The 23,228-nt window shown below is 33.7% G+C and overlaps 1 protein-coding gene across 2 annotated transcripts in view; it reads right to left on the bottom strand.

Moving 5' to 3' along the window:
• Positions 1-23,228, bottom strand: part of CACNA2D1 (calcium voltage-gated channel auxiliary subunit alpha2delta 1) — a 451,150-nt gene that overhangs the window by 65,190 nt on the left and 362,732 nt on the right. For both annotated transcript variants that reach the window (XM_087821121.1, XM_087821120.1), the window contains exons 11-15: positions 22,344-22,502; positions 17,145-17,249; positions 4,120-4,198; positions 3,238-3,287; positions 1,729-1,818 (exon numbers count right to left, since the gene is read on the bottom strand). In XM_087821121.1, coding sequence (XP_087677247.1) covers positions 1,729-1,818; positions 3,238-3,287; positions 4,120-4,198; positions 17,145-17,249; positions 22,344-22,502 — 483 coding nt within the window. The remainder of the gene's footprint in view (positions 1-1,728; positions 1,819-3,237; positions 3,288-4,119; positions 4,199-17,144; positions 17,250-22,343; positions 22,503-23,228) is intronic.

A 23,228-nucleotide genomic window follows, 5' to 3' on the forward strand; every position in this document is an offset into this window, starting at 1 on the left:
TCTGAATTTCCAGAGGTCTTTTCATTTGCTCATTATAGTGTCTTGAAATATTTTTACTTTTTTCTTCTTAGTATAACTGTTATTTTGACCAGCATTTGTTTCAAATCTACTACGTGCAGAGACTATAAACAAATAATTAGAAATAGAGATGGGCCACTTTTCATTTTCAAGTCCGTAAAAAGAATGTGTGTTCTTTTTTAACATCTAGCTTCAGCTTATAGAACAGCGTATTTAGAAGCAAAATTTCTTCCTAATGTCATTTGTGCTATCAGTACGAACCTTACCAACAATGCACACATGTTGGTTAATGAACTTCTGGTCATAGGAAACACAACAGGGCATAATTATTGACTCCTCCTATCATACTCTGTATACTATGATGGATTTGGGAAGCGAAAGATTTGACCATAGCTTTAGATGACCATGCGACCTTAAATAAATATGTGATGTCAAGAAGGAACACTGGACAGTAATTTTAACTAGGGCCTGAGGTAAGCAAGTTTTGCTTTATCTGTGTTAGCATGCGCAGGCTGCTGCTAATAGTGCCTATTTTTCTTCTAACTTCCTGTATATGTTTATTTTACCAGAACCAAATGATAAGTAATTTTAAGTGGGTTGCATTTTGCCCTTTGGGTTCATCACTGCATTCAGAAAAGTAGAATCAGCATATAGTTAAAGTAGGAAAAAGGGTTATTGAAGCAGCATGTACTTCTAGGGCTTAGTATTTTTATTCTCTCTGATATATTACATTAGTAAAATCATTAATAAAGTCTTATTAAGATTAAGCATATGGGTATATCTTAAGTATGATAATTACTATCTATAACTTTTGTATCAGGAAAGAAAAAATTACATTAAAACAAGATTTCTCAAATTTAGGCCTGTTGACATTTTGAGCTGGATGATTCTTTGTTGTGTGTACATGGTGGGGTGTAGGGAGCTCTCTTGTGCATCATAAGATGTTTAGCAGCCTCCCTGGTCTCTACTCATTAGATGCTAGTAGCAACCCCTCTCTACCCCAGTCATTGTGCTAGAAATATCTATACATATTTCCAAGTGACCTGTGAAGGGCAAAATCACCCACAGCTGAGAACCACCACCCTAAAATATAATGGAATACCTGCGCTAAAATTTTAATCATGCAGTGGACAACTTAACATGTTTTTGTCATTTCACACCAGATTTGGTCACCTCAGTGGCCTATTTTCATGAATATCTGTGGTTGACCTAAAGCAAGAGATTATGTATGAAAAGGTGATTAGGTTTGTGATGAATTCAGGATAAGGTAAGATTTTTGCCTGTCTAACTGCATGTAATTCTGAGTTTGTTGGACCTGGCTTGATTTGTGGAGGCTACAAATGCTTCTGTTTGTGAAAGTCTACTTTAAAAATACTTCGAAATTCTTGTTCAAAACCTGTAGTAATAGGTACTAATTCACAAGACTTTCAGCATTTTTTACATAGATATTCAAAAAGTTACTGAAATGCCCATAAATTCAAGGTTGGAAATTTTACATTCTCAATGGATCAACTAGTAAAGAAAATAACACTTTGTATTTGTGGTTCTCTACTACACACAAGCATAGCTTTATATGTAAATTATCTAAATTCAAGTACAAAAAAAGTTGTGATAGTAGGTTTTTTAGAAAGGAAAAGAGAAATGTCACCTACAAAGAAGTCAGCTGTGTGCTTTTGTTATGATAGTTTTTGGTTGAACAGCCCCTCTTACCAGTGCATCCAGGTACACATTTGTCCACTGGACTTGCTTAGCTTTGTCTCCTGCTAAAACCATTGGTCTTCCCAGAACATCCAAATATTCCTATTTATTAAAAAGAAAAAGTTAAATGGTTGAAAACTAGAAATGCTGTTAAAAAAAATCATCTCCACAGAAGAAAAATTATCCAGAGTTAAAAATAAATATAGAATAAAAATTATTCAGACATTAAGTATGTAATCATTTAATTCCTGTTTGGGTACTCCTTAAATAGTATGTCTACATACTCTGAATCAACATTATTTGACTTATATTATTTATAAAATATATCTATCCCAGATTTTCCTAGTAACAATCAAAACATTCTCTTTCTGTGGTAGAGCCAATGATAAGTGAAATACGTTCCTTGTGAATTGTTTTGTGTTAATCTAAACTATTTTAGGTTCTGTGATTTACTGGATGGAATTGCACAAATTTGAAATAATAAAGCAGCCACGTATTTGCTTTCATGTCATAGATTGTTTGGCTGAAATTCAAAACTACATTTAAACATATCAAAAAATAAATGAAATACTGTGCCAAATCTAGACATCAGACTCAAATGCAGCTGCTGTTTCATTTCAACATTCAATGTATTCAGTGTTCATTTCTACAAATCCCACAATTATTTATGCAAAATTTAGACAGTCTATTTTACAGACCCTCAGTTATGCTCTAAATTGAGTAATGATTTTAAATAGTAATTTATTAACACTTAAAAATAATACATATTTAAATTACTTAATTTTTTCAATGTACAAAATTACTTATTGGGCATGTTTTCAATGAATAGTCGTAGAAAAATCATAACCTTGTTTTAAGTTTATTTTAAACAGGTAAATATAACTACAGGGGTTATTTGGGGATGTATCTAAATTCTTAGTAGGTCCTTATATAATTTTTCCAGGGTAATTACTGTTTAATTTTCTATGTGGTACCAACAATTTGAAGAAACTCATTTAAATTATTTGCAAGAGAATAAAGTTTAAATTACATGAGATGAGATTATTAGTAAATTTAATTGTATTTATTTTGCATGATGTTTTCCACATCTGAGAAGAACAATATATTTATATATTTTATACCCCAGTTTTAGAACCCTTGGAACCTTGATGAAATAAAACCCAATATATTGCTGCCCTGGTAGGTGTGGCTCAAGCTGGTTGGGGCATCATCCTGTGCACCAATCCCCGGTCGGGAAGTAACCGATAGATGTTTCTCTTTCTCTCTCCTTCTCCCTTCCTTTCTCTCTAAAATCAATAAAAACTTATCTTCCAGTGAGGAATAAAAAAACCTCCAAACAAACAACAGAGCAATACATTGTCATAATTCTCATCATTTTGTTACAAATATAATATTATGTATAAATGTAGTAAAGTATTTTCACTTTCACCTATTTTCTGCATATTAAGCATATATAATGCAGAAAGGAAACATCTTATACTTTGAATAAAAATAATTTAATCAAGTTTTAAACAACCATACCTGAGTATTGATTCTTATTGCTCCAATGGAAGGAATTTCATAATAATAACCTGAAACATATATATGCATATTTATGAAAATATAATAAAAGTTCATGCAATTATTGATGGCTTTGTAAGAAAAAAAAAGCATTTTTTACCTTAATTCTGCAAACAGTAAAATATTAATGCCACTGATAAATTTTAAAAATATGTGATAAATGTATACTGATTACAAATGCACAGTATATTAGAAATTTTGCTACATTACCTTACATTGTATAAAATAACTGTTATTTTTCTACAAAGCAGTAGGGAACCTGGTATCATTAAAATATTTTTTATTGGAGAAATTATTAAAGATGAATGATCATGAGCATCTGATAATTATATTTATATAAAATATTTGCCTAAATATAACTTTAAGAATCCTTTTAGGTTCTTTTTGTTATGTGATCACTGTTTATTTTTCAAATAACGTATTTTTCTGAATATGAAGAAAATATGGGCTTACTACACAAAATATGAATTACCTAGGAATGTATAAAAATACATTTTTTAAATAACTTAACCAGAGACAAAAATGTACATCACACTTTCTTATGTCCAAATTTTATGTAATTCAGATATTCTTTTATTCTTAGTTTTTCATATAATTTATATTTGATAAGAATCATTAAGTATCATTCAATAAAATATGTCATTTTATGAATGTACAATATGACCACTGTCTGAATTTTTATATAATGTAACAAAAAGTTTGTTGTGCTCAGCATCTTATCATCACCTCAATTCCTTTAAAACTAGCTACAACTTTAGATTATTTTAAATAATAATATGTAGAACTACAACTACCAAATTACTTTTTTTCTTAATAAAATGTGGTCATGAAAATAGATGTTACCTTTATTTTCACAGGCCATCCACTGAATAGGTCCTCTGTCATAATTATGTTGACCAACTGAAAATGTGAATACACGAACCTGGTGAATTGAAAAATAGTTACCTGTTAGACTGCGTACTATTTAATTGAACAGCACAATATAGTTAAAGCAAAAAAAATAATAAAAGCATGTTTTTCAGTTGATTAATATGACAAGAAAAATCAAGACCAGTAAAGCATTCTGGAAGGCACCAGAGGGAAAAGATATTACCAGAGACTTCAGTTACTACACTTAAAGTAGTTCTTAGGTGCCTTGCACCATATCTCGATCCTATGGCAGTATCATTATTATTAAGGTTTCATTAGTAGAAATAGCATCTTTCAGGTCCAATCTAAGTTCACCTATTTTAATTGATTAAAACATATTATCGATATATCTAGTCATTGCACAAGAAAAAATTACCCTATTTCATAGGTATGTGGTTACAAAAATGTATTAATAAAGAAGGTCACTATACTTTTAGTTGCTTAAGGCAATTACATTTAGTGATGGTTTCACTACTTTCACACTATGGAAATATTTAAGATGCATAGATATGATTATGTTTGTTATATTGTTTATTTTCTATAAAAGATGGCATGTATACAAATATTTTAAAATCCTAGGATTTTTAAAGAGAATCAAAACAGTTTCTAGCATGTTATAAAATATGCAAATATTTCAAAATTCAATTGAGATGATTCTTAAAAATTATAGAAATTTAAACTTATTAAAAGCCATTAAATTTAAATAATAATATAAAAGTATAGAGGACAAGTTTAATGATGTAAGCAAGTATTTAATAAAATGACTAACATAGATTGATTTTTACCAGTTTAGTAATCTAAACCAATATTCTAAGTTCCACATTTTAGCTTTTTCTAAAGATAAACATGCAGAAAATCACTTTTCCATGATTTCAAGTTCTGGTTTGAACTATGTTAAGAGCTTTTCCCTAATTCATGTCGATTGACTGTTTGAATTGACATTTTTTAATTGTTTCGTCTGTTTCATCTTTTCCACATAATTGCAGAGCACAAATCTCAAAAGAGATTTCACATCTGTTCTCTGTTCTTTCACTTGTCTTGGCCACACAGAAATCACTTATAACAATACCTGCCCCAAAATGTACATTGGGGATGTTGCTGTTTCACTTGTAAAGTTTTATATGAGCCACCCTGTCTTCTCGGTTTGCCTTAGCCAGTTATGTAAGGAGCCATTTGGTGAACACAGCTGAGTTTTAATCACCTCAAGTTGCAAGAACAAATGACTAGTTCCAAGTTAACAGAAGTTAGTGATCTCTCTCTCTCCAATAGTTTCATTTTCTTAAATTCTTCAATTGGATCATTTTTTAGGCTGTCTATATACTTCAGTGGAGTGTTACTGCTTATACAGCTGAACTTACTCCTAAATGGAAATACTTTTATAAACAGGTTGGCCACCCTACTGATAATTCAATTTAACTGCCATACCCTAAACAATTGTCACATGAATTCAGGGCAGGGAAAAAATCCAGATGCTCTGGAAAGCACTTGGGGATCACCTTCATAATTAACACGTGAAACCAAGTCTCCAGTTTTCAACTTAAAGCATTGCTTTCTCTAGCTGTTCCTGTTCCCACAACAATATTGTAGTAAAATGTTTTCCATAAAATGCTTTTCAATAAAGAGAAATAAAGGAATACGACTAATATGTTCCTTCCGGGCGAGCATTTCTAATAACACAGAGGCTACAACTAAGATACCGCGTCATTATTTTGACTGAAGTTACTCATCAAATCGTCCAAATAAACACTTAAATCAGGCAAAAAACATACTAGTTAAAACAAACAAACAAAATTTAAAGCAAAAGCTTGTTACTTTTCTTTACCGAGCCATCAGAAGTCCAAATTAAGGACTTTAGGATCAGGGCTGGGTGTGGAAGTATACATTCTGTCAGTTATAATTTCATAAAATTTTAAAGCACATTCATTTTTTCCACCTCTATCTTCGTTCATTTTTTGCATAGGTCCTTGGCTATTCAAACATAACATTAACTGATTGAATCATCCCTATATAACAAATGTATAATATGTACCCTTTTCTAAATTTTTATTTGCCTTACTGTCAATATGTTTATTTTAAAAATTTTTGATCTTTATTAAAAGCATATTTTTACTTTTCAATCACAGTTTACTTACTGTCAACATTTTTAAAGATACGTTTTTCCCCTGAAATTTTCTGGATTCCTGATGGTTAATAAAATCTCAAGAATTATAAATGTAACCTTCTTTTTATAATTTCTGCAACTGCATTGCCATCACAATATATACAAAATCTTTCTAATATATCTAAGATTCTTATTTTTCTCTGGATGGATACAGACACAGAAACACCCACATACACATACACATACACACAGTAACCAGACATATATATTTAATGATTTCAGATTATCTTAGAATTTTCTGAAATAATTTTAAATACACACATTTGGTTGCGAAAAAGTTTACTAAGAATTATGCAAAATTTACATTCCTTATATGACAATGAAAAAAAGTCAATAGAAAAATTATTTCAATCCCAGATGCTATAACTATGTTTAATTTGCCTTTGCTTTACACATATTAGGTTGTTACGAAATAAGGATTTTAACTTCATTGATTTCACAAACATGTGCAATACACATTTTATAGTGCATGTACATGATGAATTTGTGAAATTAAAAAAATTTTTTTTTACATACTAACTTTCTACTTGTAAATGGTATTCCTCCTATTCCATATTATATTACTGCCCCCCTGTGGAAAAGTGAACTAACTCTAAAATTCCAGATACCTAAATCTACGGAGATAACTGCTTCTCATGTTTTCCACTTCTTTAAATTTACAGTCTGTTTAGCAATAATCTTGGGTAAAGGAAAGATAAAGCGATTCCTTGGAAGATGCACAATTTAAAAATCAAGGTAAACTATATTCTCGATGGTGTGTATTTTTACAGCTCTTTTCTTATTAGTGTATTCGGATGGACTTACATAAAAACAAGTAAAATGACATATCAAATAACTCAAATTATTTGAGCTTATATATTTTATCTAAAGTTTAAATTAAACAAATTAAGTTAAAACAACTACATCAAGACAAAGTCAACTTTTGAAAAGAAAAATTCCTTTACTTATGCTTCATAGGACGTTTATAATCACAACACTAGATTCATGGAACAAATGCATACTGGAAACTTTCTGTTCTAAGTGAAATAATCCTAGAAAATTTACTCAATGTTCCTCAACTAATCTGTGTGATTTTCCATAGGCTCATGTTTCAAAATGTTCACTTCTGTTTCAAAATGTTCATGTATGAGACATATACAGTCAAAGATGTCTTTGAAGATATTGTGATAAAGCTGGAGATAAACATCTTTAACAGAAATAATATGGGAAGGGAGTGTTGAATAAACATTGGATTAGGTTAAAATGGTTTCAAGATTGCATCATTTTATCTATTGTAGTGCCTTATAAATAAATGGAAATAAATATTTAAGTGAAAAAAGCCCATAGCCAAATGAGTGGACTCAACTTCTTACCAGAAGGATCTAAGACATATGTCATGTTCTCTGGCATATAAATCAATTCATTATAATGGAGCAGAGCCACAACTGGGCTCCGAGCTGTCTTGCATTTTTTAATTTGGGCAGTTTCATTATATCACGGTAAATTCTTGATCTTTATGTTATTCAGACTTGCTGAATGGAATTAAACCAACATTTGAAGGCAAAATAAAATATACTTAATTCACATACCATTCATGTACTGCATTTTCCTAGAGAATAAAAAATTTCTCAGAGCTCTTGACTCACACTTAGTTGTATAAGCATATTTATAGAAGCAATAGTAATTTGAGAGTATTTTTAATAAAATTAAACTTAAAACAATTAAAAATTAGTCCTTATTAGCCTCAAACTTGCATAATTTGGCCTTCAGTTGTTTCAAAAATCATTTTTTTCTCTGAACAAAGAAATTATAATTCCAATAATATAAAGCTGATACATTCAGTCTGCCCTATTTGATTAGAGAAAACTTTCAATTAACAGCACATTTTATTTTAAATATATTACAATTTGTTCCTTATAATACACAAATTATTTATAACTTTATCCTACAGTTCTAGATTTCTGCTAATCTCTTTTTTATTTTGTTTTGTTTGTTGAAGACTAAAATACTTGTCGTCAATTAAGATTTTTCCAAAGCCACAGGGTCAACCTATTTTAGAAAGCCATAGAAATTTCTCGTTTCCCAGCAGAACACAGTTACTGGAAACTGTCACCTCAATAATTATCAGTTACCCAGAGTTCAAGTTTAATTTGCAATAGGCAAATCTCCAAGGACTAATGGAAATGAGACTATGAAGAAAGAAAGCCAATAAAACTAAAATAAAAACTTCAGCTATCGAAACATATTAGAAAAATGTCAGAAATGGATTTTATTAATTTACTATGTGTACTAAAACTTTTGGCTTTAAGCCTATACAAATACAAGATTGGACTGAGGATTTAAGGAGAAAATTCTGGAGTGGTTTCCATAACTCACAAAGATACCAGAATCCAGAGCATCTGAATAACCCATATCTCTAGTTTTATAGTATTATGAAATAAATGTCTAAATTAATCTTTCACACTTAATGTTTTTTTACAAGGCCCAATGATCTGAAAGGTACTTGCAGCCTGCAAAGTTTTGACAGCTTAGTTTAATCCATCTTAGCCTGTAAAGCTTTGAGGAGCATGTCCCCTAGTGGTAAAATCCTGTTATCCAGCCAGAAGGAAGGTTCCTGGGTGGCCAAATGATGATTGGCATAGTCACAGGGCAGCCCAGGAGAAGACAGAGACAGACGGCCAGCCCGGCACATTCCACCTAAGAGTATGAAATTTGGACTGTAGATCACTTGAATTCTTGACTCTGTCACTGAATAGCTGTAAGACTATTCAACAAGTTGCTTAACTTCTCAAATTTTGGTTTTCTTATTTCCAAAATGGGGACGATGATGATAATAATAAAAATACTTTTATCATATGATTAATCCAGTTGAAAGTGAAATGATACATGTAAAGCATTTATATTATACGGAAAATATAAGCTCTATAAATGTTAGCTATGATAACGAAGATTGTAATGATTATGGCAACGATGACACTGAGGACTACAAATGTCTTCTGTAGTCAAACTATCAGAATTAGTGGGACATTCACCTTTCATGCTTCAAAAAGAACTTAAAATTACTCAAAGTAAAACCTTTCTAGAGGAACAACTTTGGCTTACTCTATTGCATGTAGCAATAAGCCTAAAGAAAACAGTCTAATATTATCTAAATGTCATTTTGTCCATATGAGATATGTTCATAAGGAATTTCCAAGGGTCTGGCAGAAGAAAGAATTTAATCGATGTTTGTTGGATTTGTTTAAGTAAACAATACAAAACAATCTAAAAACACACACCACCAAATGCAATAGTCATCTAGGTTGTACATACATGATCTTAAAAAAACAAGCTGATATTTCTCTCACATGTCTTACATGTGGGTGCATAACACAGATACATGCCTTGGGATTATGTTGGTATTTTTAATTTATTAACAACAGTTATGATTCACCATCACATTATCAGATTATAAGGAAGGCATTTTGAGGTCCCCCTCCCTCTGCCTTCATTTATAGTATTTGATAAAGAAAGAATAAAGCTATGAGCACATTACATTTCCCAGCAATTGTCTCTCTGCAAAGACTACTGCCAGCTGAGCTATCAGAAAAAAATATGGTGATTTATTTCAGATGTTATTCTTGGGTAATGCCAAGTACTTTACTGACACTAACAATGAGAATCTTCATGAAAAACTATGTGTTGGACTGATTAGGGTAAAAGGAAAAGTGCCACGGATACAATCATTTTTGATACAAACTAAACTCTGCCTACTTATAAGATGATGCGTAAGAATGAACATCAATTTTACTCCATATTCCAACCACAGGACAAAAACATTGTTTTAAATGATTTCCTATTAAAAGAAGAATGATGGTAAAGTTTTTCCTGACATTTATGATTTTCTTTTAGTTTACCTCAGGTGCCTATTCACTGATATATTTGATATATGAGTCAACATTTAGCAACTACTGTGTATCAAGCACTGTCCTAGGCTCTGAGGGTCCAATGATTGGTTTACAGACTAACACAGACCCTATTTTCATGGAGCTTATAACAGAGGAGAGTTCACATTAAAGAGTGGATGAAACATTAGTAAAATTAAAAAATGGTAATCTGGAAGAAAGAAAACAAAAAGAAAAAAGGGTGCTGGCATAGGTAATGATAAGAGGGCTTCTGGGGGAAAGGGGGCTGCCCTGGAAAGACTGAGTGAGGAAGACACCTCTGCAGAGATACACTGTCAGCAGCTCTTAACCTGCGAAGAAGGCAGCCACAGAAAAAGCAGAACAGAGTGCCTTCCCCCGGAATAATGTTTTTGGGTTTCTTTGTGTTTTTTTGTTTTTGTATATATGTATTTTTATTGATTTCAGAGAGAGGAAGGGAGAGGAAGAGAGAGACAGAAACAGCAATGATGGGAGAGTCATTGATCGGCTGCCTCCTGCACGGCCCCTGCTGGGGATCGAGCCCGCAGCCCGGGCATGTGCCCCGACCGGGAACCAAACCTCGAGCTCCTGGATCCTAAGTTGATGCTCAACCGCTGAGCGACGCCCGGCCGGGCCCGGAATAATGTTTTAACACAAACAATGGCCTAACTCAATTGCAGGTGGTACAACTCTACCTAGAAATTACTTCAAGAGCATTTTCTGTACTCTAAGGTTTATGTCATATTGTACACTTTGTGCTTAATTGATACTTAACATCATTTTTTAATAGATTTGTTTTAGATATTAAAGATTATAAAATGCAGGAAAGTAATATTACTAAAACCTGAAGAAAAAATATCTGATAAGATTTTCCTTAGTTTAGGTAATTGTCAACATTAATTTCATTCAAAGAGAAACAAACGTAAGTAAATCTGTCAAAGAGGAGGGCACAGGCACACACACATGCACAAAGCCTGCCTTTGATAATCTCTGCATTGGTAGGGCCAAATGTTACCCTGTAATTGGTGTTTTCAGCTATACAGTAACCACGGTATAAATAATACATTTGATTTTTATCAACAAGGTATAGTTTCTGTCCTAAAGCTAAAAATCTTTTGGAAACTGTTGAAAGTGTCAAAATATCTGTAATGAAACTTTTTAGAAGCAGTGCATTCGTTAAATAGTATCAAATAATTTTACAGGTCTTGAATGCCCCCCATTGACATGTATGAACATTCATTCCAAAGGCTTTATTCTTGCCTGATGAAGAAGCCAGAGAGAGACAGTAGAGAAGGCAATGAATTATTTTCCATGAATAATTTTCCCTACCATCTGCTGAAAATCAGACAATTTTCACTGTTACTATCTAAAACACACACACAGAGTCAGCCATTTGTGATTTGCTTTAAAGTTTTGTAGGCAATAGTTTATATACCTCTATTTTGGATTTCACAGAAAAAATAGGAAAGATTTTGCTGATGTTTTTTTTAAATTTAAAAAATAATGTATCTATTGTCAGATGATTATAACTTTCTAGTTATGCATTCATTGTGAAACTTATTCCCCATCTATCATATGCTTTCTTTCTCTTGTTCTCATTTGTTTACTAGTTATTTTGAAATTTTTTTAATTAATTTTGAATCCCTTTAATTTTTTAAAATTAATTCTGAGAATTAAGCTAAGAATCAGAGAACTGTTTTCTAGCTGGCTAGACAAGTTTGCGTGTGTAATGCTAACTGAACCTTTTGCTATTCTACAGAAAAGCCACTATCTTAATTTCGCTAGGCCTGGAAATGATCTTTCAACTGTGTGTCTGGTTTTACTTTTCTTTATTCATTTGTTTGGACTCTATGATAGAGTTCATTTTACTTTTGGCACCATTTTTAAGGACGTCTCGTACACACGGGTGAGCCCTAAGGAATGGCACTGCTGCAGGTAAAGATTAGAAAGTGATTCATTTTAATTTGAAACAGCTGTGTGGGGAGATTAACATGGATTCGGTTTTAAAGCTGTACCTATCTATAATCAGGTCGATTCATTCCCAAGAGTAATACATTTCGCAAAAGAACTCGAACATTTTGTTCTAATTCTCAAAACTTTTTGGCCTCATTAAATTGTGCTGTATATCTGCAGCTTCATTCATCAGTTCTCCGGATGCACCTCATCACACCTACCTGGGTGCTCTGAATGATTTCTGATGTTGTCTAGATGAAAAATGAGCGCAAATGAAGCATTCAGCAGTCATATTAATGCCAAGCAAGAGGCTTGAGGGAAAAGTAGGATTCAGACTTTTTTAAAAAAAGCTCATCAAACTTTCTTTGTGACTTTATAATTTTGATAATTTTAAGCTACAAGTGAACTTCTTTTTTAAAGAGCACATTTAAAATGAAGTTATAATCAAATATAGACTTTTTAAGAGTATTGAAAATTTGTATCTATCTAAATCTACTGAATTTCATTTTTATACATTGGTCATTTGAAAGATCAAGTGGCTAGTGAAATGCTAAGTTGGTAAGTTTATTATGTAACAAATATTAATTGAGCAGGTATGGAATTGGTCTGTCATACATATCCTTAGATGACAGAGATAGACAATTATCCTTCCTGTCAGTGTCTGTGGGCTGCAAATGCCTCAGACAGGATCAGTGTGTGTGTGGAAAGCTGGGACATTAGAATAAAGAGAGGAAGTTGGAAAAGATTTCTCAACTCATCCACAAGCTATATGTGAAGATGGTGAAAAAAAACCTCTCATACACATACATACTATTTTTATTATATACATACATATGCTATATGCACACATATGTCCTTGACATAATTAATTATGTACTTGCTGTCTGGACAAAATGCAAATACATTCAAAAGTAGACTGAATTAAAGTGTTTGTCTGCCTTCATCTATTCTCACTGTTAGTGGATACAGAACATGGAAATGCCAGGGTGTGTTTGTTTAACCAAGTTTTCCCCTGTTAGAAAATAAGGGAGCTATTGAACTTGAAAGCAGAATGCATTTTAAATGTGGGACAGCAGTGTTTCTGGAAATATAATGCTCACTTGCCCACTTCAGAAATCTCTGATCTGTGTCTCTCTCCATCCCGCCTCTTTCCTAGATCTCCACCTATCATCCTGTCTTGGTTTTGGATCATGAAGCGTTCTGTCTGTGTATCCCATCACCAACTTATAACATGTAATTCATTAGCTCCTCCATCTTTAAAAAATAAATACAGCCCGGCAGGGTGTGGCTCAGCGGTTGAGTGCCAGCCTAGGATCCAGGCAATCGGGGTTCGATTCCCGGTCAGGGCACATGCCTGGTTGCAGGCTCGATCAATGACTCTCTCATCATTGATGTTTCTCTCTCACTCTCTCTCTCTCTCTCTCTCTCTCTCCTTCTCCTTTCCTCTCTCTGAAATCAATAAAAGATATATTTTAAAAAATAATAAAATAAAAAATAAATATATACACACACACGTGTGTATATATACACAACTTGAACTCAAGCTGACTACCTTACTGTCCCCCCAGTATTTCTTAGCAAATTTTCAAAGATTTTAGAAAAAGTAGTTTATACTCAGATTTTCACTTCCTCATCTGTCACTTGCTCTCAACCATCTGTTGGTTATTATTCATATTACTTTATTATAAAAGATCTCATGGTCTCTTGTTCCTGGAGAGACAATGGACAGAGGTGCTGCTCAGTTTCAATGGATATAAATATGTGTGGCTATGTCTGTATATGTAGGTATGCACATATGTTTAAGTGTGTGTATCACAGAACTTTGCTATTGTCACTAAAATAAGAATCACAGAAACAGGGCATCTAATTCCAAGGATTTCTTAATTTTTATGTGAAATAAAAATAACATTTTTAAAAAAATCATAGAAACTAAGGGCTAACTACTAAACTTTCAAAGTTGCCTTGGCATTAACAAAGGGTGTGTGCCTTTAAGAGAAGCGTGTGTCCCGAAAGTCCAGCATACAATATTTTAACACAAAAACAGCAGGACGGTTGAGTTTGAGATTCATCAGTTTTACAAAAGTAATTGTGGTTTAAAAAATTGAGTTCCTGTAAAAGGTGGAGGGACAGAGAAGCAATGCCTCAAGATCATAATATTTAGGCTAGAAATTTTGAGGATACACATAGAAAAATGGCTTTAAACCAGTAAATTCTTCATTTATTCAATCAATTGAACAATTTGTAAAATCAGAGGGTAGAATACAATTGCTTTCCTTAGGGTGTAACACCCTTGTATTTGGGGGAAGGAGGAAGGAAAAAAAACCCAAAATTTATGCTGGGCCCCCAAGACATGTTACTGTGTTAATCCTGGATGCAAACAGTTGTGGAAGAGGGAAGAAATTTACAAGCTTAGATGAAAATTACTTATTACTCCTCTTTTTATACATTTACATTTTCTATTCAAATTTGTTTTAACATTGTGTACTCCTTAAATATAAGATATATCTTAGGCACAAATTCTGATAGAGGATATAAAATTCGTTGCATATTCATTTAAGAATCTCTCCCTTTATGAAGAAAAATATCCAGAGGTGAGCAAGGTTTCCTGGTGAGTGGTTTGGATATCATAATAAAGAAAAAGATGATTTATCTAAACTTAGATCCATTAAAAATGATATAATCAATAGGGCTCATATACTTTATCATAAATTAACAAAGTATAGTTAAAATTATGACTAACTACAAGATGCTAAAAAATCTCTGAAAAAATATAAGAAGAAGAATAATTTTGAGATACAGTTGAATTTGGGGTTAAATTTATTTGAATTCTTTTAATGCGGTTACGTTATATTATTTAGAATATCTGAATAAGCTAAATATTCCTTGCCCCACATTGTTTTATAATTATGAACTAGTCTCATGAACAGAAATCATAATTCCAACTTTTGTTAGTCACCATTTATTTATTGTCACATATTAAGAACTATCCTGGAATCTGTGCGGACGGGTGCCTAGAGTTCAACGCTGAACAAGATGCGGGCCCCGTCTTGTAGGACTGTAATCTGGGGAAGGGGCAGAGGGCAGTTCCCATGGGTAGAGGACAGTGTGGGGGACAGTCGACTCCATACAACGTGCTGTGGAATCAGAGCACAGGTATCCAAACAAGCCTGAAAGGGGAGGGGACAGTCAGAGTCATCCTCTAGGTGATGATATTGCCCTGAATTTATTCAGAACAATGAGTAGAAGTTACTAAGTAAGGTAAGTAATGTCCATTCTATCTTAGATGAATGTATCTTCCCATTACTTTTAATTCTGATCATTTCTTTTAAAGAAATACACATAAAATCAAGTTATCATTTGAAAGTATTCACACTCAACATTTCAGTCCATTTATCAACTTTCTAAAAAGGAATGGCTTCTCTACGCCATTAAAATAACCAGGTGTTTAGAAAAAACATGCTAACTCTCGCAATAAGCTTATGTCATATGACATACAGCATATGCAGTATTCAAGGAGTTGAGTATTAAAAAGGTTTGTCATTAATCTAAAGTTATATGTGTGTATGTTTTCAATTATTTGAGCATATTCAGATCACATGTAAGATAAAAAGCATCTAAGGGCATTTCAAAGTTTTATAAAAATTTTCATTAATTCTTATTAACAATATTTTGCCTATAAAACTATCTAAAATCTATTAATTAATATCTCTCTCTCTTTAATTCCTCAAGTGCATATAAAACAATCCATTCAGAGAGTTATAGTTAATGAGATGCACCTCTCTAAATAAAAACTCCAATGGAAAGCAAAGCAAATCTGCATTTTACTCTGCAGTGTCTTCTTGTGGATTAATGTGTAGATTCTGTTGGAATTTTTGAAACAAAAGAAGTAGCTTATAACTTGTCATTACTATTTTTTGGTGCATCCTTCACAGTTTAGGAAACCAAGATGACAATCATTGTTCTCTTATGAACTATGGAGAGTCAGTCAGAAAATTAAAATAGGCTGATAGTGTGACTGTTAGAAAATATAATTTCAGTTGATATTTTCCCCAATATCAGCTGGTTCGGCTACATGTGTGAACCTTGAAAACAGCTCCCTCTGCAGTACTGTCCTCTGCAGTCAAACAAACACTGAAACAGATATATTCCAACCTTGACACTCATCTTCACATTTTTGCTGTTGAAGTAGTATACCTATAGAAAGATTTTACTAAAATCTTTTTCTTGAAAGGAACTGGTTTTCAAACGAGGATGCAGTTTTTGTTGTAAGTTACTTTTTGTAGATCTACAAAATAATGTCTGTGGATATAATCTTTTGTCTATAGGAAATTTTACCATTACTATACTAATCTTTAATAATTAAATAATATCATAAATGTATCCTAAAGAACCCTAAATTGTACCTGTATTTCCATTCTCTTCTGGTTTCTCTCTTCCTATAGCATTTTCTTATATAGAATTTATGCAGAAGAATAGGATTCTATTGGTAAAAAATATTTTATTAGTAAACTTTTCATAAGATACTTCTGAATCTCATTAAAATATTATATTTAATGTTTCTCTGACTCAGCCCTTGGTTTATAATCCATGACCTGTATAACTGCCATCATCTATTTTCATCTATAATCAGCACACTAGTGCTTTTTATCAAAAATTCTCCCCCACTATCTATTTTTAAAAACCACCTAAATTAATACGAAAATTAAAATACTACAGTCCTGGCCAGGTAGCTCAGTTGGCTGGAGCATCTTCCCATATTCCAAGAGGTTGAAGGTTCAATTCCCCGTCAGGGCACATATCTAGGTTGTGGGTTTGGTCCTCTGTCAGGGTACTTACGGGAGGCAACCGATTGATGTTTCTCTCTCACACTGATGTCTCTCTCTCTCTCTAAAAATCAATTAAAGAACATATCCTTGGGTGAGGATTCAAAAGATAAAATAAAAATACAATAAAATTGTACTCACTTTTCTGTCTTTGTTGTATTTGGCAAATATCTCCTGGGCTCTCTCTTCTCCTCCGTCCGTGAACAGCATGATAATCTTATTGCAGTTAGCTCTGGAAACATTATACTGTAAAAAATATATGTATATCATTCATAATAAAAGGTAGAAAATATAAAGCATATGAAAGAGCATGAACAGGCTGCAAGTAATGAGTAAAATATATGCCCAATATGTATATTCTAAGAGCTGGTTCCTAGGTCAGCACAGCCCCCCCCCCCCCCCCCACATCCATAGGTCTCAACTTTCTTCAGGTCTTTGATCAAATGTCACCTTATCAATGAGAACTTTCTCAAAAAGTTATATTTTAAATTGCAGTCTCCCTCCCAGGCTGTATTTTTCTTCACAGCATTTTATACTCATTTATGAATGCATATTTTATTTGCTTGCTTATCATTGGCTTTGCATAAGTGAATGTAAGTACCATGAGGGCATGAAGTTTTGTCTGTTTTTGTTCAGTGTTGTTTCCTTGCCTAGATACCTGCCTAGAACATAATAACCTCTCAGTGGTTAATTAATAGATTTTAAATTAATTAATGGCTATGCTATTGATTTTACACCCCTAATATTTATACCACAGACAATATTAATAAAAATTGTGCATACCCATTCACATATATTTTCAATCCATTTACAAACATTTTTCCTCTCTTCCCTCCTTCATCCTACTTTATTCATTTTATATTTCCCAAACTGTAAACTCCTAGATGACCCCTAACACCTATGCTCTTTCATATCTTTGTAAATGTCCATACCTATTCCCAGAATATCCTCTCCTATTCTCTCTTGACTTGCCACACATATTCTAACCCTGAAAGACTCAGTTCCTATAGTCAATCCTCTCTTACACTTTCTTCAAGGTCCCAAAAGAGTGGAACGTGGGAGAACAGTGTATGAGCACCACATGACCGCTAGAAATCTGAGCTTCTTTGAGGTCTGAAATGATAATGGCAGCCTTTTACTGTTGTGAAATGTGTTTTTGCATTTAAGTGTTGAGAATTAAAAATTACACTAATTTATGAATACTCAGCTTCTTTCAAAATGTCAACCCCCACCTTGCCAGCCCAGTGCTGTCAATGGGAATATAATATAAACCTAATTTGTAATTTTAGCTTCCCAACAGCCATGTTAAAAAAAGTAAGAAGTGCCCAGCTGGGCATGGCTCAGCGGTTGAGCATCGACCTAGGATCCAGGAGATCTCGGTTCGATTCCCTGTCGGGGCACATGCCCAGGTTGTGGGCTCGATCCCTAATCGGGGGTGTGCAGGAGGCAGCCGATCAATGGCGACTCTCTCACCATTGATGTTTCAACTCTCTCTCTCCCTCTCTTTTTCTCTCTTTGAAATCAATAAAGATATATTTTTTAAAAAAGGTAAGAATACCTGAAATTAATTCTAACAATATATTTTTTTAACCCAGACACCCAAAATGTTACCAAATTAAATATGAAATCAATATAAAAATTCTTAAGAGACATTTTTTTCTTTCATAAAGTCTTCAAATCTCAGTCCAGACCAGAAACATTTCCAATGCTCAACAGCACACATGATTGTGGCTACCATATTGGATAGCACAGCCCTGGCCTTTAAATTACTAAGATATGTTTTTAAGTCATTAATTCTACTGTAGTGTTTAAGCTTATTGGAGGCCCGTGTTCTTACTTTTTAAATAAGATAAACCCCATTTCCTGTTGTAAAGGCTAATAAAGATAGCATTTTGCTTTATTGATGAAAAGATCCTGTTCCATATAATACCTCATTGACTAGGCCATTAGAAATGGGCAGTTAAAACTTTTACCCAAACATTGTAAAAACACAAATATTGACTAATACAATTTGTCCCATTCAAACATGGTTCTTATCTTTGATGTTAACTGTCTGAAAATTTGACTGTATAAAAAATTACATATTTATTATGAAAATATTTTTGTGAAAGGTGTTGAAATCCCTTAACTAAAATTAATTTCCCTGATGATTTGTCTTTTTATCTGCATATTAAAAATGGGCAAAATAATATGTACCTAAAAGACTGTCTCATAAAAGTGATACAATAAATAAAGTTGCTAAAATAGGACTTAGTTTCCTTAAAGTCGTAGAGGTATTTATCACCGAACACAAATAACAATGTAAGTTAGCACACTGGGTCCTGCTGATCACTTGTATACTCGTATAAATAAAATAATAATAACCTTTCCCAGGAGAGACAGATATTAGGGCACACAAAAGTGGAAATAAAATGTTTTGTTTTCAGCATGATTTTTCCTAGGAGTAGCCTTCTCAGGACTTTTGATAAAGCAAAGTACATCACAGCAACTTCTGGATGGATTTGCAATTCTTTAAAGAGTCACACAATCACAGCAGTTGTAACGTACTGGCTTTCAACGAATTAAGTAAAAGAAAGAACTTGAGTATTTCAACGAAATTACAATTAGAGTTTTTAATTTACTTTAATATGTTATTTCATAACCTGCTTTGTTGTATCCCTGCATGGCCAGCACACAGAGCTGCATCTATCATATATGCACTCAATAAAAAATTTTTGAAAATTGCCTCTCAATATATTAATATTTTATGAAACACTGCCTTAAGAAAAATTCAAATCATAATTTAAGGTTTACTATGGGGAAAATGATATGTCTAATTCTACTTGATACTCGCTTCAGTGATCTTAAAGGTAAACCTTGCAAGGACATGCAAAACACAGGGCATGGCACTGCATGAGAGTAAGAGGTCGAGAAGTGTCTGAAACGGGTGACGGTGTGCTTCAGCTTCGTACAGGCCAGGCCCTGACATTCCGGAACATTACTTTAGAAGGAGGGCAATCCATAACAGATGTGTGGAAAGCAGAACATTGGAGATTTACTCCAGGAATAACGGAGACATATTAAAAATCCTTTACAATCGTGGTAAAGGCAGTACTAGAGGCCAATAGGAGTAAAATGATATTTTATCAGCAACTAGTAATGAACCTGTGGTCTCTCTAACGAGACTGCCTCTGAAATAGTACATTAGGCTTGAGACACCTCAGCAGTTCACAACTGAAACCTGAGTAGGAGGGAAGAAAGTCAGCCAAATTAACAACACTAAGAACAATTAAACTGCCAAGATCTAGAAAACTCGATTATTGACTCAAGAGAAAAGTAATTCTCATTTTAAAAAATTATATTCCTTGTCTACAGAAAGAATATATCTGAATTTAATGGTCAATTACACTTGAACTTCACAGTTCTAAGTTTTCATTATTTTTATTAATGAATATACATCATTTAATAAACATGCATGTTTATCAAAGCTAACTTCCCTTGAAAACTGCAGTGCTGAACTGCTTTGCTTTTCTGTCTCCCTACTTGCTTACCTAGTGGCATCTAATACGTATCACACCTCAAACTCAACGTAATTGAAGCTGAGCTCTTTCTACCCTCCAATTCTCTCTACCTAGATCTCTGTGCCGTCCTCTACTTAGTATTCTAGTTCGGAGAACCTAGAGTCACCCAAATCCCTCTTCCCCCTCAGCAACCTCTTCCCCCATCCAGTCGCCATGTCACTCCTTAACATCTCTTCACTAACTGTCCCAACGCCAGGATTTCCACAGTAGCTTAACCTCGGACACTAGTTAGAGTGCATCATTTTCATACATTCTTTTGCTCTCCATTAACCGATAACTCATGGTCTTTTCATTTCCATTACTCCCCTAAATTGTTGTGTCCCAGACATGCCAGGCTGCCTGATATTCCTGCAATGTTTTATGTAGCCTGGCACACTTCCGTGCCTTTGTCCATGCAGTTCTTTGATCTGAAATGATTTCCTCCTCTCTCAAACACCTACCTAGATTCCACTCATCCCTCAAAACCCTGTTTTCAAGGAAATGCCGCACTTTCCTGACCTCCTTTGGGTAAGCTGAGTCCCTCCTCCATGCTGCTCCAGAAACACTCTGAATGCCCGGTAATGGCCCTGATGCACTGTACTGGGGATACTGGTTTAGTGTGTGCTGCAGCTGCTCAAGAGCAGACGGTCTTGGTTATTTCTATAATTCCAGCTCTAGCACTGTGACAGGGAATTGTAAAGCACTCAATAAATGTTGGCTGAATGAACAAGCGAATGAACCAACTGATCAGACATCTCAAAAACTCTTTGGAAAATTCACTTAGGGAACAACAAAGTCAAATTTGCAGAAAAGACCAAATGCACGGGCTTATTCAGTGATTTAGCAAAAACGATGGGAATTATGAGCTGATTCTGTACCAGCCATGTGCTAGTCATTAATTATAGTAATCATTATCTTGACTCCAACACCAGCCCAGCAGCTTACATACACATGAGGTTTCTGTGTGTCACATTCTGTAAACAATCCTGTCCACAACCCTCAGATGTACGTGTGATGGTGACGTCCATTGTGTAAGTGAAGAAACAAGGTACAGAGCAGCTAGGTCCACACTCTCAAACACAGGGAAAAATACTGCCTCTTGAGAGATACAAAACTGAATGATGGCTCCTGCACTCAACTAGCTCAGACCGAAAAAGATGACACGGCCATTTCAAAATATAGTCCAGATTAAGAGACCTGCTATAATATGTGTCAGGCAGTAGGCATGTCAGAGTCTAACAGTCTAACTGTAGACATGGGTGTGTGATTTGTTCAGGGGGATCTTCCCTGAGGAAGGAATTTCTGCTCTGGGAATCATCTTCCTATTCAACTTACTGTCTACCATTTGGAGCTTTCTGTACATTAAGGAACAATTTAAATACCCAAACTAGATATTTAAAATATTTCCAGCAACCATTTGATGATTCGAAGCACAAGTTTCCAGATAAATACTGTAGTAATTGATACAAGAAAAAAGAAATTATATTCTAAATATGCCAAGTTTTAAGTGCTTAAGAAAAATTAAATTATTACCTTATAAATATGTTTTTGGAATATTTATGAAAATACGATAGAAGAAAAGATCTAAAAGGAAAATATGCATTTTGTATGCCTTTTGAATTTGGATTTAAAGATAAAAGGAGTTCAAAGATTTCTACTGCTTGGACACATACATCTGCTTTCTAAACAGATGAAAACAGCACTGTTATCTAACCCTAGAAAGTATTAACTATCAGGATATTGAAATTCAGATACTGCACTTTGGTAATGAAAGAGAAAAGGGGATGGTTTTGCTACTTACATTAAGCAGCTGTTCAAAAGCAAAGCTAAAGCCCTTCTTATAATCTGTAATTCCTTTTGCTGTGATATTATTCACGGCATCTTTCAGTACTTTCTTGTTTCTTACATTTGCTTGTACAAGGTGCTGAAAACAGCTTACATCCTGGGCATTGCTGTTAAACTGAAAAAGATAAAATAGTAAATATGTAACAAAGAACATTAAAGTCAACCGTGTAATTTTCATTTAATTATATTGTTTATACTTCTCAAACCCAATGCATTGCTTTCTCCTTTTATTAAAAAAAATGAAATAGATTGGTAAACAAAAGTACACTAAGGATCAAGTAGTAATTTTCATCTAAGTCCCCAACTCATACTGTAACTCTGAGCCTGTTACCTCCTGTAACCTGGTTTCCCTGAGTATAAATTTGGGATTTGAATTGTATGCGGTCCCTTCCAGCTCTCACATTTCATGAGCATTTAGACAAAAAACAAACAAACAAACAAAAAATCTACAACAGATAATGAAATGTATTCAGAATCCAGAAATAATATGATATGCTTGTGCAGGGTACATAGATAAACTGAGTATTTTACTTGAGTCCCATAAGGAAAAGTTAGATGGAAAAATAATACACTGTGTTAAAGGAGCAGCAGTTTAATAATTCTGAAATTTGAGAGTAGAGTCTTCCTATGGTGGTTAAAACAGGAAAGCAATCTGAAAGCGTCCAGAGCACCTGGTGGCCTTTTAGAGCTATCACTCTAGAGGTTCTATACAGAATTCAGTGAAATCTGGGAGGCAAGCAAAAGGCAAGAGGTCACTATGGAGCCTCACTGCTTTAAGTGATGTGTCCCTGATCAACAGAGGCGATAAGAGGAGAGAAGATAAACTCCAACCAAACGTGCT

This window comes from Miniopterus natalensis, chromosome 10, assembly GCF_054644295.1.
Source record: "Miniopterus natalensis isolate mMinNat1 chromosome 10, mMinNat1.hap1, whole genome shotgun sequence".
NCBI classification, from domain to species: Eukaryota; Metazoa; Chordata; class Mammalia; order Chiroptera; family Miniopteridae; genus Miniopterus; species Miniopterus natalensis.